Raw genomic sequence first — 20,085 nt, 5'->3', positions numbered from 1 at the left:
TGATCAAGCCATTACTTTCTATATCACAAGCAATCCGAAAATGACGATTCCTTGTGAAATGGTTTTGTTAAATTTATGTGTCTATTCGTTTTCTATGTTTAGCAAGTCAAAAAGCCCATTTGTTGGCAATAATCTGGAATCGATACCAATTAAATTATATGTGCAGCCCTAACAGCGATTAAGAAGTATCTAATACACTAGTGTTTCTCCGCCGCCTACCATGGATACTGATATCAGGTCGTCTTGCAATTTGAAGAACACTGAAACTATCCCTATCTGAATTTATGGTAACTTTAGTATCAGTGCCATTCCCGAGCCAAAAGTACAAACCAGAAGTCAAAACAACGGAAACACCAGTTTGATCCATAGTTTGTTCATATGGATGCTTAAATTTGTGTTCAGAAAGTCATTTATGTATGGTAATAGATGTCAATAACTATTCGTTTTCTCTTAGAAGTAAAATTTAGACTCTCGATACTTATATTATTGTGCATTTAGTGGACACTTTTGCTTCTTATGAAATCAGTACCATGCGTTTCTTTTGCAAGTTTATTTTTTCTTTGATTTCCACGCTATTAACAAATACTTTACCCAACCATTTTTTCTTCAGCCGTTATCATGTTTGCCTTCCGTTTGATTGGTTGTTTTTTGTTCTTAATTAATTTGCCTAAAATATAAAGGGAGAATGACTTCTTCTCACTGTCTGAGAAGACCATCAGTCAGAAGTGTTGCAGGGTTAGTGAAAAAAACAGTATTAGACAAGTTGTTTTTTAAACTGAACGTGTCCATCAGCAATGTCAAATCAGTTTCGTCAGCGCAAAAGGCTACCAATACGGTTTAAAAAATCAATACCACTGAGTGAACATATGTAGAGACATGTTTGCCTCTAATGCGAAATTTTTCTTTATTCCGTAATCCCCCATGGATTTTCCTTATAGTAATGTCACGTATGCTCTCTAATAGCATAAAAAACTAAGATAATCTTATCACTAAGCTATGGATTCATTATATTGTGTGGCTTCGACGTTGAATTAAACTGTCACGCAATCCCATTTCAACTCTAGTAGATGAAGACCGAATTGTGTCAGTAAGTGGATTATATCGATTATAGTCAAGCATTTAATCGGTCGTTGGAACGGATTGACTTATAGATGTTCGTGGAATAACCACGAAGATCATCCGTTTATGAAACAGTAGCCAGTGATATTGTCTCGATAAACAACCAAATCGTTTAACCTAAAGAACCAGACACTAAAACTAAGACTAATAGAAGTTACAAGTTGAAAGATCGAAGAGACTAATCATGTGGTAGTTTTACATCAAAACGATTATATAGCATACTAGGAACCAAGCGTAGTAAGCCTCTATAACGACATTGTGTTCTGAGTATGATTGTGTGCAGTATATGAAACAACGCGTGGTCATGCACACTGCGTTACATTTTCAAATTTTTAACGGTTATTCAGTTAGCTTTGGAGCGTACAAACTGGACTGTTGGCTAATATAGAAAATTTACATTGCCTGATTTAATTTTGAGAGACCGTTGGGTTTAGATTGATATAATGAATGGATCGGTTTTAGACCACCATTGAAAACATGAAAGCACTGGACGGCCGTTTTGTCATAGTATGGGACTCCTCTGCAGTGTACATCCGCGATTCTGAACAAAAGACTCGATACCTGGACTTTCGGTCTCGCGTGCGAACGCTTAGTCTCTAAACCACTGACCCGGCACCCGACGGTGAAAAGCCGTGTTTAGTAGTGTTAAACCGCGTCTGTTGTGAGGTTCATACTCACTGAAGACAATGGTGAACAGTCGCGTAATGTCGTGGATTGGTTGAAATTAGACGTTAACACCGTTAGATCCCGACTCAGTGGTCTGGAGGTAAAGTCCTATGAAAACAGAACTCACTAGCTAGGAATGTTCTAGTTGATTCACACAAAAATAAAAGAAGACCTAGTAGTAATGTACACCATTTCACGCCGATACTTCGGAACTGAGCTCCAACTGATAAATCCATACAGACTCAATACTAAGGAGTGAACATATAGGTCAGATCATCGAATAGTTCATTACTAATGGACTCCTCTCTGAACACTCAGGAAGTAAAAATACAGCCCCCAGTGAGCAGTTTCGAGAGGACTCCCAAAAATAATATACATACTCGACGTTTCCGGTCGTTGGTTAAATGTACTCAATAATGGGGAAAGATATTTTCAGACTTGTCGACATTGACTGCACCATATTACATTTTATCCACTATTAAATTTGTTATCTGTTGTCTTCAGTAACCCTCTACGTCTTACCCAGTCTCTTATCATTGCCAACTGACCATCTTCTCTACCTGCTTATTTATTTATTTCTACTCTTGACTAATAAGCAACTCTAATAACCTATTTTATTTTGGATTCATATGATCATTCTTCATTCTTTTGTTCCAATCCCTGGAATTTAATATTACAACTAGTCAGTTGACCACCTTCAAATGTGATGACTGTTAGTTATGGTAACTCTGATGATGTCACAGATATTCAGTGTTTGACAACGCTTCTACCAGTAACACCTTCTAATATATTTCGTTCCCACCCAGAGAAATCAAAAGACAGAGTCGAGGAGATCGGAAGAGTATATTTGGCGATGACCAATACATCGGAATTCTCTGATCTAATCTGGCTAGCGATTGCGGTTGATGTTGAGCACGGCGTTACCACACGTGATCTGGTGCGGATGCCTGACCGAGCGCCTTCAGCTAGATGAGTCCACTAAAACATGTGGTCAGCATCCAATGTCGAAAACTTACAGAGCTATTTATTTTGGGGATTTATTTACCGCTACAGATCACTCTCCCCCTAGTGGGGCAGTGACGACCCTAAGACGTGGCCAGCCAGAAGTTTAAACCCAACGAGTTTGTCGTTGGTAAACACTCTTCTGATAGTTTACTAAGTGTAGCAGCGTCTGGTCGTCTTTCCTTACCATATGGGACCGAGGTACAACATAGTAAAAAAAGAAAGAGTTACAACGAAAATTTCGACTCCTCGTTAACTGCATCGTTCTTTTCCAGTCGTCCTGGAAAAGAAAAAAGAAAGTGTAAGTGCATGTCGAAATACACTCGTATGTGCGTAAAAACACAATGTCGGCGAAAAAATGGAAAATATACTCAAGCACACGTAATAGCGTTAAAAGAATGTATTTTACGTTTTGTTTTTTTTTTTTAGATAAAAATATAAATATATAGACATAATAAAATTGTCTTTTTTTTAAAAAAAATTATATATCGTTAAAAAGAAAGATCGAGATAATATAAAATGTCGAGTAGTGCCTTACGTGCAGTAGTCGTTTAAATGTTCTGGAAATCTAACTCTTCTTCCAGAACGCGTCGTTTTAGGTATATTTTCAGATACATTCGGAGTATCATCGCTAGTGTTGGTTGTCGGTTGAGGAATTATGAGTGGAGTCGTATCGTTCGATTGTACCGAAGGAAAATCGACGTGGATAGGATTTCCTTCTAAATACGCTGCTTTTAAGCGATCTATGCTGATGCTATCGTTGGTTCCGTTCTTATCGACTATATAGTACTTAGATTCACGTTGAAGAACTTTGAAGGGTCCCTCGTATGTTGATTCGAATGGTCGTCAATGCGAGTCTCGACGAACGAAAACGTGTGTACTATATCGTAAGTCAGGTTGAACGAAAACATCAGTTGATTGAGGTCGAGTGGAAGCAGGTTTAACTGAACGCATTGCGTTTGTAAGCCTGTTCGTGTAGGAGGTTAGATCCATGTTCATTGGAGAGGATGAAGGATCCACGAATTCTCCTGGAAGTCGAAGTGTCGTTCCATAGACGAGTTGCGCCGCAGTGCATCCAATGTCAGCTTTCACAGCATTGCGAATACCTAGTAAGACAAGTGGAAGAGCGTCGGTCCACTGTGAAACGTTTGCAGCTGATAGTGAAGCTTTTAGTTGTCGGTGAAAACGTTCTACCAACCCGTTTGCTTGTGGGTGGTAGGCGGTCGTTCGGAAGCGAGTGCTTCCTAATAGTGTGGTCAGACGACGGAAAAGTTCAGATTCAAACTGACGTCCGTGGTGATGGTTGAAGGGCAACCGAAGTTTGCTACCCATCGTTCGACGAAGGTGCGGGCCACTGTTTCAGCAGTGATGTCCTTGATAGGTACTGCTTCTGGCCATCGAGTGAAACGGTCCACGCAGGTTAAGAGGTAAGAGTATCCATTTGAATCTGGTAACGGTCCTACCAAATCCAGATGAACATGGTCGAAACGAGCATCGGGAGTTTTAAATGAGCCTAAGGGACATTTATTGTATCTGATAACCTTAGATTTATGGCAGCTTACACAGGAGCGTGCCCACTCCCTCACGTCTTTATTCATGCCAGGCCAGCAATACCGTTCTGCTATAAGCTTGATGGTTGCACGAACACCTGGATGAGAAAGTTTGTGCACTGTGTTGAAGACATTGCGTCGATAATGTTTCGGAACGATTGGGCGATCCCTACCTGTAGATGTGTCACAAAGTAAGGTTTCGTTACCTGTTCCCATCTGTTTGATGCGTAGTTTAAGTGTTGTAGACGATAACTCGTGCTGAATATCACTGTCTTCTTTTTGAAGCTCGGCAAGTTTAAGGTCGATTCCTTGGAAACTGTTCGAGGAAGTTATGCGAGATAAGGCGTCTGCAACTACATTGTTTGCTCCAGAGATGTGTTGAATGGCTGAAGTAAACTGCGAAATGTAGTCCAGTTGTCGAGACTCACGGGGAGAGTACTTGTCTGAAGGAGAGCTTAACGAGAAAGTGAGCGGTTTATGGTCCGTGAAAAGAGTGAATTCACGGCCTTCGATATAGTGTTGAAAATGTCGTACAGCACAATACATAGCTAGGAGTTCCCTACCGAATGTGCTGTACCTCGATTCGGTGTCTAGCAACCTTCTAGAGAAAAATGCCAAGGGTTGCCATGAGTTGTTAACCCATTGATGTAGGACTCCTCCGATTGCCGAGTCGGATGCGTCTACTGCGATACTAATGGGTGCTTCGGTGTCCTGATGTGCGAGCATTGTTGCTTTAGCAATCAGTTCCTTAACTGTGGAGAATGCTTTTCGTGCGTTGTCGTCCAAATTAATGGATTTCGCATTTCCACGAAGTTGGTCGGTAAGAGGTTTCATGAGTAATGCGCATTTGGGTATGAAACGTCTATAGAAACTTACGAGGCCGTTAAACGTGCGTAATTGCTTGACGGTGGTCGGTTCTGGGTAATCCAGAATGGCCGCCACTTCGGTCCTAAGAGGTCGAATGCCTTGAGCATCGATAGTGTGTCCTAGGAAGTCTAACGAGTCGGTTCCGAATTGACATTTCTGAACGTTTACAGTTATGCCATGTTTTTGTGGTCGTTCGAAAACAAGATCCAGATGCTTGAGATGTGTTTCTCTGTCCGGACTTGCGATTAGACAGTCGTCAACATACGCATGTACGAAGTTGAGACCTCGGAAAACGTCGTCTATGAATCTTTGGAATGTTTGAGCAGCATTTCGTAGACCGAAAGGCATTCGCAAAAATTCATAGAGTCCGAAGGGAGTTATGATAGCTGTTTTCGGAATGTCGTCAGTAGCCATAGGAACTTGGTTATACGCTTTAACCAAGTCGATTTTCGAAAAAACAGTTGTACCTTTCAAGGTAGCTGTCAAATCGTGAATGTGAGGCAACGGCTAACGATCGGAAATGGTTTTCGCGTTCAATCGCCGATAGTCACCAGTTGGACGCCAATCGTTGCTGTCCTTTTTAGGGACCATGTGCAACGGAGATGCATATGGGCTACTTGACGGTCGTATGATTCCTAAGTCTATCATATGGTCGAATTCGTTTTTCGCTAACCTTAGCTTTTCAGGAGCTAGTCGTCGTGCTTTAGAGAATACAGGTGGTCCTGTAGTCGTGATGTGATGTGTAACATTGCTGGTTACACACGGTAGTTCCGGTTGAGTTTGTTGTATCCCAGGGTACTTATCGAGTAGTGGCTGATAAAGTGGGTCTATCATATGCTTAACTGTGACTGGGGATAATCTGCAACCAGAAAAGGAAGTTACGCAAACGGACAAATTAGTGTTTCCGTCTACTAGCCTCCGTTTGCGCGTGTCGATGATCAGATTGTGGTATTGTAGAAGGTCCATACCAATGATTGGCATAGAAACATCTGCAATAACGAAAATCCAGTGGATGGGTTTGCGTAAACCCACGTTAAGGTAAACGTACCTTTTGCCATACGTAGCGATCGGTTTTCCGTTTGCCGCCTGTAAGTTTAGGGTCGATTCCTGAAGCCGGTCGTTAGGATTTGCTGGGAGAACGCTAACTTCTGCGCCAGTGTCGACGAGGTAGCGAACTCTCGTCACATCTGTGACGTATAACAGACGGCTATGTTCGCCGGCTACGGTTGCCGTTAACGCGTGCCGGCTTGGAAGTTTCCCGAGTTGTTTTTCGAGTCACTCGGTTTCGTGTTGGGAAAATTGCAGGGTTTTCTGCAATTTCTGGAAAACTTTCCATACTGGTTATGATACCAGCACCAGTCGGGGTTATCTGTCTCTCGTGGTCTAGAGACAGATCGCCTACGTGACATGCTTCTACTTGGGGTGCGCGATCTCTTACTGTCGGTACGAAGACTAAGATAACGCATGAGTGTGTGACATAACTCGGTTATATCATCCTGAGTCGTTTGAGGTTTTTCGTTGACTGAAGATACCTCGGTAGTAGAAGGTTTCGTAATTTCTAGAATGCGGTCGGCAGATGCAGCTAGCTCATCTAAGGCGTTGTTCTGGAACGAGACCAGAACTGCTTGCACCTGTTGGGGAAGTTTTGACAAGAAGAGTTGTTTGAATAGACCTTCGTCGAAAGTTCTTGGGCATATAACCTCTCTCATCCGTTGCAACATGTCTGTCGCAGAACCATGTTGCAGGTCAATGTTATTGAAGAGTTGATCTAACCTTTGTCGATCGGTTAGGTCTCCTCGTTTAAGAATCGAACGTTTCAAGATTTCGTAAGGATCGGAAACATCACTAGCAAACATACTAGGTGTTACGTACCTGTTGAATTCGCGCGGTAGTGCCTTGACTACTGCGAGGAATTGTGCACGTGTGTCGATCACGCTGTGCTCGTGGAAGTCGGCTTCTGCGTAGCAGAACCAGGCTTCGATATTGTCGGGCCAGAAAGGCATGAGTTGAAACGAAGGCGGGGACAAAGTCTTAAGCTTGAGTATTTTGGGTTTCTGTTCAGTCATGATGAAATATGAAGTACGATAATGAACGATGGGAAAAAATATATATATCCAAGAAAAATTACGAAAAAAAATCACAATGTTTAAAAAAATAAAAAAATAAGGCAATGATATATAAAAATCCCAAAAAGGAACAGACTCACAGTTGCAATAAGGTGTACCAGATCACGTCAGTCTCACCAATGATGATGTCACAGGTATTCAGTGTTTGACAACGCTTCTACCAGTAACACCTTCTAATATATTTCGTTCCCACCCAGAGAAATCAAAAGACAGAGTCGAGGAGATCGGAAGAGTATATTTGGCGATGACCAATATATCGGAATTCTCTGATCTAATCTGGCTAGCGATTGCGGTTGATGTTGAGCACGGCGTTACCACACGTGATCTGGTGCGGATGCCTGACCGAGCGCCTTCAGCTAGATGAGTCCACTAAAACATGTGGTCAGCATCCAATGTCGAAAACTTACAGAGCTATTTATTTTGGGGATTTATTTACCGCTACAACTCCAAGTTCCTAGAACAAATGCACAGATTTATACATACCACTGTTAAAATAACCACCATATTCATCACGTAAAATCTACTTATATGATGTCAGAGACATGGAACAATACCTAAGTACTTGGGCGCGAACTCAGAGAAAACAATTGATTTAATCTCACTCGCATCAGAGATATTGGAAATTGAAAGACCTTAGAGCATTTTCAAGGTTTTGCAGAACAATTTCCTTTTAAGGTATGTTGTGAATTTTATTGAGTTCTCAGTACTATACTATACAATTCCCATAGTTTTTAAGTTTCTGAAATTGATAAACAATAATAAAGGCTGTTTTTTGTTGTATGTGTGATGCAATTTCGATTTTAGCATTAACAGAAAGGTTGTTTACAAATTGAATCAGCGTCAGCTATTATTGTACTGTTCTCAATCTCCTAACGAAATTGTAACAATTGCCTTAGTATTTCGCCTCAGCCAATTTACTTTGTGTTTAATCAATTCCGAGTTCCCCCGTCCTTGAGGTAAAACCAACTAGCGAAAGTTCAGTTCATTAAACCTACACAAAATATAGTTACAATTCATTTAGTTGCAAGTTTATTGCCGGATTTTCCATTTTTTGAAAGGGCGGTCTCTATGTGTGTGAAATTATTCACATCGTTTTATTTATATTTGTTTATTTATTTGAGCACAAACAGTGGTACGAGGATGCACCATACAGATATCCGCTACACAAATTACTTGATTTGTGTGAGGGCTGTGACACTGTCCAGGCGCCCAAACCGAGACAGATGGCTTTCTTAGGGGGCCACTCCTCGAGCCTTTGACCTGAAGATCTATTCCACAAAATAGTGAGGCGACGTTAGGAGATACAGTATCACGATAGCCGGTAGCCAATAATAGGTTCATACGCCATTTGTTTCCTTAGGATCCTGGAGTCAATGTTCACCATTGGTTTGGAATCAAGGTTTTCCAACCCACCAACTCGGTTAAAGCGCCGGACATTCGCTTTTCGTCCCCTCGATTTTGTTAGCAACAGTTATGCCGTAAGAAGGCAGTGAATAGGACTTTCCTGACAGTGGTTGTATGCACATGGCCATGTGAGAGCACCTAGAAAGGGAGAAATAACTCCCCCACTCCCTGCCGTACCAGTGCATTTGGGGGCGGAAGCAGACACGCTGTTTCTTGAGATCACAACTAACTTGTATGAAATATAATGGCGAGACTATAATTTATGAACGAACCAATCAGGTATAAGATGACAGGTCTCGGATTTCGGTGCAAAATTCATCCACCCATTTGGCTATATCGAGTCTTGGCGTTATAGCTGATGTCAGCTCGTGATGAAAACCTAAATCTTATTCCTAACCATTAACTGTAAACCATAATTTTAATTCCTCACACCGGTTTATAACCTTCATTTAATCTTAGTTGTTAGGTGCACACTCTCAAGGTCACCTTTACGCCGCTCAAGGGTCGTCCATAAATTATAGTCTCACCAATATAATTCTTGGAATCCTCTCACTGTGATGTGTTACCAAGTACACAAGTACTTTGGGAATATTATACAAAAGCGTGTAGAATTAGTGCATATAGTACCGCTCTGTATAATGTCCCAAATTAACAATTTTGTCTCCCCTTTTATTTTATGTGAATTATGTTATGGAGACAACTTTGAAGAAAGTACACAATTTTTGTTTGCATCCATTACCTGAGAGATTATATTTTTCGGTTTTTGGACACACATACGATGTTAGATGTATAACGACACAGCAACTACTCAAATCCCACTTCATTAGCATATGTATGATGTCACTTTGTCCCATCAAAGTGCAAAGTACTCAGCAAAATCTGCATAATCCTATGCTCACACTCAAGCTTGCTAACAAACAAGGATCATTTGATAGGACATTTGTTTCAACAATTTTGTTATCAGGTATACAGTCATAAATAAATAATCATTATATTATGGAGTATATTCGTATGTATTCGGTACCCCCTTGTACCAATATTTATGTTCAAATAATAATAAATAAATAACAGCTATCACTACCATCTTACTATTAGTTGGAGCCCAGGGACATAGAACTCAAAATATTTAGTCTGGTCATAGGTTTAGCTGTGAATTTCATCAAGTTTGTTAATAAAAAATATCCACTTAACCTTTCATGTAATGTTTTTAGGTGAGTTATTTATTGTATTTCGTGGTTACTGACTCCGAGTAGGTCATCAGCATATGGATATACAATAAATAAACCGCGTGAAACGTAATCGATTAAACGTCTGATGATGTGTAAGCTATTAAGTATTACCCATTGCCAGACTTTAAAACTATACTGTTGTTGGGACTAGTGAACTTTTCCCGCGCTTCATTCCTAGCTGCTCTGTTATACTACAACCGCTAACTGACTATTACGAGGTCTCTCATGCCCATTACACCTGTTAACAAAAGCTATTCAACTGTTTGAAAATATTAAAAACGCAATAAACTGACGTCAGTAGTTCGAAGAAATAGTGAAGCAATTTCGACAATCACGACTAATGCCTCTACTGTTGTCACTAAAACAGTACTGCTACAACATGTGGATGGAGACTTGAAACCACTTGTACTCAAACAAGATATAATACCTTTGGAGGACAACTTTTGGCTAATAACTTAGTAATCAATAATTTTCATTACGATGTTTATTGACCACAAGACCTTAATCAAACCTTTGTTAAGAAATACTAATTGATATGGTCTACCCGAAGTACATCAACTAGGATTCATCTCATAACTCACATCCTATATCCATTTCGTAAAATGTGCTAAAATGGAAGTAGCAGACGCTAATGTGTACAGAGAAACAAAGAAAACTATGACAGAGCGGAAACTATTTCTGGAGACGGTTTTTCAAAAATACTGACATTTAGTTTTTTTCCCTACTTTATTCTATAAATCATAAGCTTTCATTTAATTTATGACTCACTGCCATACTCTTTTCTGTAATTGTAATTTAAACGTAACCTTTTGTCCTCCATTCTTCTGCACAGTTTGGACATTATTGTATTTTTATAATTGTTTGTTCGTTTTGGTCATGTTAGTCATCTGTTTATTCATGTATCTTTTTACACTAATCTGGATTGGAAATCGGAAATAAATCGAGTATTGTTCCAATTGACTCGTCTTCTTTCTCGCTTGTCAAGTTTTCGTATCTCCCTAAGGCCGCTAGTCTCAATTCAGGCCCACACAATTCTAGCTTCAAAGTTAAACCAATCAAGGCCTTAGCATAAATCGAGACAAGTTTTCTCCTGTATATTATTGGGTAGACAGATCAATGACATAACAGACTCCTTATGGAGGATAGCAATAAACACCCTCACTTCAGCTAAGATCGATTACGACAAATTATCAACGTTACAACCGGCTGAAAACGAGCTATCTAAAGTCCGACAATTCTGACCGAATTCCCTAATTTTTGACGAGGCACATTTCAATAATGTTGAAATAATATGCAACATCTTGGCATGTCGGTTTTACTCAATTTATTGCATTTTTATATTTTAAATTATTAAAAATTTCAAGAAATTATATGATGTATGACATTTCTAAATCTATCTACGGGCTTCTGACATAACGCAGACACTGGCAGTTGCTCGAACTAACCGGACTCATTGTTTGACAAATTCATTTCGTAAATTTTAACTACTTGTCTAAATAGCAAAAACAGGGGAAATTAATGTGTAATGATCGGTATAATAAACTGGCTAAATATATTGCTGAAAAGTTAAACATTTCACCTTTCTACTCAGGATTTGAACTAATAACTTTATTGGGAAATGTATCATGCCCTTAAATGCTCTAATACTGTCGAGAGTGGGGGGCCATGTGCATACAACCACTGTCAGGAAAGTCCTATTCACTGCCTTCTTACGGCATAACTGTTGCTAACAAAATCGAGGGGACGAAAGGCGAATGTCCGGCGCTTTAACCGAGTTGGTGGGTTGGAAAACCTTGATTCCAAACCAATGGTGAACATTGACTCCAGGATCCTAAGGAAACAAATGGCGTATGAACCTATTATTGGCTACCGGCTATCGTGATACTGTATCTCCTAACGTCGCCTCACTATTTTGTGGAATAGATCTTCAGGTCAAAGGCTCGAGGAGTGGCCCCCTAAGAAAGCCATCTGTCTCGGTTTGGGCGCCTGGACAGTGTCACAGCCCTCACACAAATCAAGTAATTTGTGTAGCGGATATCTGTATGGTGCATCCTCGTACCACTGTTTGTGTTTGAATGAACAATAAAATAAATAAATTTATCATGGATCGATTAAAGTTAGACATTAACACTGTTGGATCCCGGCTCAGTGGTCTAAAGGTTAAGCGTCCGCGCGGTAGACTGAATGTTACGGGTTCAAGTCCTTCGTGTGGAATCGTGGATACGCACTGCTGAGGAGTCCCATACTAGGACGAAACGACCGTCCGGTACCTCTAGGTTTTCAAAGATGGTCTAGCTTGGATTTGGCCGTAAATTAAACTTTGAAAATATATCTCAACTAAGAAATCTTTCAGGTCATGCGTACAATTAGGGTTTCATAGTATGGTATATTAATTCACAGTTTTGGTTTCTGTTACTACTTGACACATTGTGACTAGCTATTTGTTGTTTGCTATTGGTTTTTTACATACTACACCAAAGCTTTAAAGATTTCATGTTTTCTTTCACTTTTGTAGATTCATTTTCTATGACAGGAATTCATTCATTTTTAAGTTAATTCTACTTCTACAACAACTACTGTCTTCGTATACAAGTGTTAATTTGTACGGTAAACAATGGCCAAAGATTTATTCGCAGTCCTACGACAAGTAAAACAATTCTTCATTATTGAACAATAATTTTTGTGAATAGAATAACGAACTACCAAATCTCCCATCATCAGAAGAAGCCGTCGTAGTAGATGGTGGTTCTCAAATGGATCTTTTCTTTAGTGAAGTATTTCGACTATCTATGTTAATGTAATCGTATAAAATTATAATTTCTTTTTAGGTTGAATGGATTCGAAGAGAAATTGAAAAGACTCGCATAGAAATAAGTCAAGTTAAAACAAAACATGGTGAAATTTTGTCAGCACTTCAACAAAATCCAAGTAAGTAAAAACTCGAAATAATACAACACGCATTATTTATCTGAGTAGTATAAAAATAATCTTGGATTTAATAAAGTTTTTAAGAGGATAACTGAACTTTGTGATAATTCCTTTGATTTTTATCTTATCAATTTTTTCTCTTTATACCCGGTATAAGACATAATATCTTAAAATGAGGCATATTTTTTTCCCTGTTCTACATCGTTTTATGATTGACCAACTGAGTTAAGGTATAAATTGACTTTTGTTATTGTTGAACAAGTTCATTTTCAAAAAAATAATATCATTATTGTCATTGTGAGATAAATCCTAATAAGGTAAAAGGGCCAATTCGAAAGGAACTAGAAGTTTTTCCTATTATTCTTTCAACAAAAATTTATGTAATTTGACTTCTGTACCATTTTGTTTCAACTTATCTTGGATTAGGTTTTGTTTCCAACCCATTCTTATTTTCGTTTGGGACAAATAAAATGAATTTTATTGATCGAAGTGTGTTGTATATAAAAGAATGTAACAGAATAGTATATATATTAACGATTGCGTTTTGTCTCGGTGCTATAAACATTTTAGTGTCAGCCATTGAGTCATGATTTATAGTAAGGGTTCTTGAAATAATGGAGATTTTTGTTGTGATGGGCGGTGTCCAAATGTCTGATTCCGATACACGGTGTGCTACGCGCTAACCCCTTAAGCTGACTACCTTGAGATAGAACACAAGAATGAGCGGCAAATTGTATTGGTTACCGAATAAAATTCACAAATACTCATTCACATATATACCACTATAATCTTTATGAAATTGATCCATTTTCTGCCAGTGAAATGCCCTTTTCCTTTAAGTCACTTCTGATTGTCATCGATTGACCTTTTCACTAAACTACTTCTGCAACTGTAAGCTGAATGTTTTTAGTGGTGTTGTCTTCTCTGAACTGGATAGCTTGGTTGCGGAGCCTTAATTATCGTTATGGATGACATCAGTTCCTTTTTTATTCAGCAATGAGATTTTTTTAGTTACTCCATAAGCGTCACATCAGTTCTTTTGATGGTTTTTCTTTCAATTAATAGTCTTCGCAGATTTTATTGTCTTCACTTCTTACGTTCATATTGGCTGTCTTCTTTGGTTGACTTCTCACTTCGTGGCTGACTGACCGTTTTTTTAATGGGCTGGTATGTCAGTTTGTTTATTTGCTTATCGATTGCTAGTTGATCTAAATGATATGCTCATAGAAATTCTTTTACATTCTTATAGCTTCTATGATCCAAAATTCCAACACTTTTCCAGTTAAATTTATGTTCATGGTTATCCGCGTGAATATCATGCTGCTTCACTAATTATCTACTGGTACATGTACTAATCGTATTACAACTTTTGCCTTCGATATTTCGACATATTTGGTTGGATCACATTTAAAGTTAATGCATAGTAGTGGTTTAACGATCCAAATGATTAACGTTCAGTGGAGTAAAACTTTAGATAACTGTGGCGTAGTTAGCATGTGACTTTCAGTCAGTAAGCCTTAAGTTCGGACCCCCATACAACTACTTTAGTTTGGGTAGCCAGGCAATATCATTTTTATTCACATGTAAACAGTATGCGGTCCAAAACCTTTTACTTAAAACCTCTTTTATTTTCCACTGTTAGCCACTATTCACCTTGAATGATAATTTTGTGACTAGATGGTAACACTGAGGAAATCCTTCCAGGGTGCAGACGTGCTAATCATTTGCAGTCCTTAACACATCAGCAACGGGAAACTACAAGGACTTGCAAATAAAATCCATACACATTGCACAAACTCTTGGCTACCCGGAATCAATAGATCAACAGATAATGCGTTAGCGTTTGGAGAGAAAGATGCTGGGTTTATGTGTTTGTGTGAACACTGATATTTAAGTAAATGCAGTCGGCGAGGCCCAAATCAGGCCTCAAAATGCCTTGGTACAACCGAGGGTAGGGAGAATTCGTTCTCGCTCTCTAAATGCTCTTACATGGCCACGCGTATTTACTCATTTTCAGGGAAGTTCTAATCATTGCCTTCTCTCAGTGGGGTTGTTATTTACGGAAATGAGAGAACGAAAAACTAATATCCAGTGCTTTAACCGCGTTAGTGTGTGTGGAAGACCAAAAAGGCGTATGAACCTATTGTTGGTTACCAGCTACCATGGGACTGCATCCCCTAACGTTGCTGCACTATCTTGTGGATTAGACCTCTGGGTCAAAGGCTCTGGGTGTGGTCCCATAAGTAAACCACCTGCTCCGGTTTGTGCACTCGGACACTGTCACAGCCTTCACAAATCAAGGATAACTACTACTGGCCACATTGCTATTGTGTGACGCATATGTTCTTGGTGCCCCTTTTTACCAATGTTTATGTGTTCAAGTAAACAAATAAACTATCCAACTTTAAGAACCAGAAATATTTGTCGATGGTGATGTTACTGGCTGATCACCAAGTCGAAGTTATACTCGTTTCTTTTATTGATTGAGTAAATACTGTTTTGTGTTTCAGCAAGTGTCTTTTTATTAAATTATACTCCATTTACAGGCAAAGCGATTATACAAATCTATAGTACATGCCAGTCTAATTTCTTCCATATGTATAAATCAGGTGATATTCATTTACTTTTTCGAGATAAATGTGTATTGTTCACAAGTTCTATCAATATATTTTCCAAAGACATAATGAGACTAAAGTATACATAATTCTTTGTCCTACATACGGATCAGATTTGCATCCAAACGATATTAGAATAAGAGTAAGACTATTTGAAATAACTAGATTTCTGTCTAACATGCAAACCATTTAAAATAATGAGGCTCTTTGATAAGATTTTACGATTCAAATCATTAGAGATCAAGATCATTTTTGATCACAGAATAATACTACCATATGTATATCAATGATTAAAGCAGTTATTAACGCTTTAATAGTTAATGAAGATCGATCACAATGGCGTAGGTGTGTACACTCTTTATCTTCCTTTAAACCATAAGATTAAAATCGCTTCTTATCTTTCTTTCTACGAACTAATTCTTTCTTCCTGCACTATGTCCTTATATGCAATCTTTCTTTTATATATTACCACCACTTAATTGACTACTTTTATGAATTTGGTGTTCATTTTGTTGTGCTGATGAGGTATGGGAACTTGAACTGATGCACATATATGCCTGGTCCTACGTTGTAGCTGACTGACTGATAGAATTGGTTATTTGATTTAGTAAGATGATTATTTTGTTTTACACTGTACTGTTATTAAAACAGAAACAAAATCGATAACCTCTAAAGTGCTAATTAATTTCAGGGTGAGAAATTATTTACACACGGTAACGGAAATTTCACATCAGACTTTTTAAAAAAAATTACAGTAAAAATGTATTAAAAATAGGAATAGTATTTTATATTCAACTATTTGTTGTTCCGTTAAATGAACCTGAGTTATTGTCATGATATTTCTATATGAAAATTACTGATTACCATCCGTCATTGCATTTGTTAGACAATGGTAAACACACTTAGAAATTATGATCACATTTTACACCATAAATATTGTTGCCATAGCAACAGGAAAACTATAAGTGTTACTTTCTGTCTTGATTAATGTTTTCTGGATGTTTTTTTGATTATTCACTTTTTGATATAGTAGCAAAATAAGCATATTTCTGTTTATCATGATATGATATTATAATATAACCTGTGCCTGAGATTATGTCACCACTAAACTGGCTGGATACTCAATCAATATGATGTACACAAACTGTGATTATATTATACCATATACAAGACTCACAATCAAATATAGAAAACTAGCTCATACTTTGTTTAACATAATTGCAAGCAGTTTAAAAGTAATGAAGTCTGAAGTAGAAAACAATAACAGAAAGGAATTCACATATTAAAGAGGTTACTAAACGGATTGTCTGTCAGCCTATCCTTCGCTGATTACATCTTAGTTTCATTGATCACACGCGCTAACATTTTATGATGAATAATTTAAAATGAGTTTATTTTGAAGTCTATTTTTTTCTTGATTAATTTGTGTTATCCACTAATTCACAAGTTCAAAACCTGTTTCACCTGCTTAGATTTCAGCAACCGGGTAGTATCATTAGTTCTTACAGTTAGGGTGTAACTCAAAGCTAATTACATGGTAAATAAGTTAATAACAATAATCATCATTTCATCTTCTTTGTTATTTGACATACAATGTTTTCTTATGTAAAAAACAATCAAACTGAAATTGGTGAATTAAAGTTTGATAATCTCGAAATCTGGGCATTTACAAATTAGAAATAAGATAATATTGATAGTAATCATGTTCTACTAGTCCGTTTGAACAGTTACTAAGGAATAACCATGGGAAGTAGTACACTCGTTATTATCATGTGAATTAATGATAGTCAAATGTTCATTCACTGTATTATATATATATATACTATGTGGGACCAAATAAGGGTTACAAAGCAGTATGGAGAATTAGAATTATGGTTTACAGTCTATGGTTAGAGTTAGGAATTATATTTATGGTTTTCATCACGAACTGATATAAGTTAGAATACCAAAACGCTATTTAGTCAAATGAATGGATGAATGAATTTCGCTCCAAAATCTAAGACTTATTATCCTAAATCTAATCGGTTCGTTCATAAATTATAGTCTTGCCCCCCTTTCAATTCAAATAATTAATTTTATAAAAAAATCTTAACCTTTTTTATTTCTATTATCATTTCCTAAAGATATCCATTGAGTATATTCATCAGTAATAATTATAATTTCTAATAACACTTCACTATTCTTCTTTTTCTTTTAATTCATAGAAACAAAAACACAACTAGAAGAATTAAATGAGAGTATTACACGTTCAGCTAAAGAAATTCGACTTAAGCTAAAATGTAAGTGTGTATACATTCTTTTTTTGATCATTCATTTTCATTTATCTTTTCTTTTAAATTTATTAATTTATAGCATGGATTAATTAAACTGGGTAATATGATATGACATGGTTTCCATCGAACCAAATTACAGTAATAATAATAATAACAGTAGTAATAATAGTAATTTAATGGTTGAATTCATATGTGAATTGAAGCTAGACCACCTGGAAGCACTGGACGGCCGTTTCTTCCTAGTATGGGACTCCTCAACAGCGCGCATCCACGACTCCGCCCGCCGCGAGATTCAAACCCCAAGACCTATCAGTCTCGCGGAAGGGTGCTTGACCACTAAACCGCTGAGTTGGCATCCAACGGTGTTATTATCTAACTTCAACCAATCCACGAAGTTGCGCCACCGTCCACTATTGTCATCAATGAGTTACTATCTCACAGTAGATCCGGTTGAACTTCACTGATCACGGTTTCTCACTAGAACTCCAGGAAATACCTGTTGGAAACAGTCACTAGTGAGCATTTGATGATTGTAATCAGATAAAGGTTTTTGTGGATATTATAGTAATTTAATGGTTGAATTCATGAGTCAATTAAAGCGGGATCGTGGATGTGCACTGCTGAGGAGTCCCACAATAGGACGAAACGGTTGTCCAGTGCTTCCAGATTTTCCGTAGTGGTCTAGCTTCAACTGACTTATGAATTCAACTATTAAATTACTATAATATCCACAAAAATCCTTCCCTGATAATGATAATAATAATAACCTTTATTCAGTACTATAAATTTTGCTACGGTAAAGTATCCTCATGATCACTTGTGTTAAATTGCAACAAATTTATATTTGAAAATAATACTTTTTAACCGTCGGTACCTTCCACTAAATATTCGGTCGTTTTTCTTATCAGTTCATTTGTTATAACTACATTTTTCATCCATCATATATATTTATAAGGTACTTGAATTCCAGTAGGTTTGTTTCTTGTTTTAATCAAAGGATACTTAAAAAAAAAAGAAAATATGCCAAAAACTATAGTTTTTCTGTTTGAGTTTTACAGTATTTATCATCGTAATAATTTATAATCTTTTTATGATAGTTTGAAAGTATATTCAGTTAGCATTTATAACTATTCAGTTCAAATAAACAGATAGTTTGTTGATTCATTTTTGTATTGTTCGTTTGATTCTTCCCATTGATGTTTATGACTGCAATTGATCAGTTTGTTATTGGCATATGTGCATCTTGTGCGGATTGTCTTGATATTGCCTTAAGTCACAAATATTATAAGCAAGGATGGTTGGTGACTAGCAGTGAAATCCAGTACGCGCGTTTCATCCTATTTAGGACTCTTCAGCTAGATGTGCCTGCTAGTCACCCCATTGCACAACCTAGTGGCTATTAGGATTCAGTAGCTAAGTGAATAACTCGATGGTGTTTGAAGCGAACGATATTGGGTTTGAGTCTCGGAGTGAACATCAACTCTGGGATGCAGGCATATCCAGCTGATAAGTCCTAAATAGGACGAAACGCGCGTCTTGGATTCCACTGCTAGTTACCATCCATCTTTGCTTAGATAGTTTGTTGGAAAATAAGTGGACCGAAAAAACTGAGCTGGCCATAGCGCCAACTAACAATCAATAAACAAGTACTAATAGATATGAATATATCCTAGTAGCCTAGTATCTAAGATCCAAAGAAAGATGAGTTATAACAGAATAAACATTTTAGAGGTTGGAACTGTTTCTTCGAATTATTAGTAACTATAATTTTGTTGTATTTGCTAAAGAAAGTTCTGTTTTATGGTATTAAGTTGTAAACCCTATGTTCACTCCTCCTTCCCTTGGGTTTGGAACAGGCAGTAACCGTAGACGGGCTCCTGTTATATATATGCTCTGATTTCCGTAATGTTCTCTTATTTATTTTGAAACTCCACTGTCACTATCAACTAATTAGTCATAAAAAAAGAAACTAGCTCAGATGTATCGGTTTAAGCTGCAAAATCATGGCACACAGAAATGAAAGTATCAGGGCATACTATCTTATTAGATGTTATAAAAGTATCAGTGGTAGTGAAAAACACTAGACCTAGTTTCAGAGTGTTCAGTTTTTTAGAGCAAATTATTTTTATAATGTCAGACGCTTAATCTAAACACTGATCAATAACACGAAATATGCCCGAACCGAATTATATAACAAATACAAAGGGTTAGGAAAGTACATATTACAATTCACATATATTTATCTGTTCGTAACCGTTAACTAATCACAGTCCACTCTTATCGGATATATAACACAGAAAATGTGA

General features: G+C 37.5%; 1 protein-coding gene across 2 annotated transcripts in view; it reads left to right on the top strand.

Annotated features, from left to right (window-relative positions):
* The first annotated feature begins 7,943 nt into the window (after positions 1-7,943).
* The window catches only part of STX1A_3 (Syntaxin-1A), a 43,994-nt gene continuing 31,852 nt past the window's right edge, over positions 7,944-20,085 (top strand). For both annotated transcript variants that reach the window (XM_051216351.1, XM_051216352.1), the window contains exons 1-5: positions 7,944-8,005; positions 12,479-12,610; positions 12,654-12,737; positions 12,792-12,891; positions 17,711-17,785. In XM_051216351.1, coding sequence (XP_051066928.1) covers positions 12,578-12,610; positions 12,654-12,737; positions 12,792-12,891; positions 17,711-17,785 — 292 coding nt within the window. In that variant the 5' untranslated portion in view covers positions 7,944-8,005; positions 12,479-12,577. The remainder of the gene's footprint in view (positions 8,006-12,478; positions 12,611-12,653; positions 12,738-12,791; positions 12,892-17,710; positions 17,786-20,085) is intronic.

The sequence above is a fragment of the Schistosoma haematobium genome, chromosome 4 (assembly GCF_000699445.3).
Source record: "Schistosoma haematobium chromosome 4, whole genome shotgun sequence".
NCBI classification, from domain to species: Eukaryota; Metazoa; Platyhelminthes; class Trematoda; order Strigeidida; family Schistosomatidae; genus Schistosoma; species Schistosoma haematobium.
This window is presented reverse-complemented; position numbering and strand designations above follow the sequence as displayed.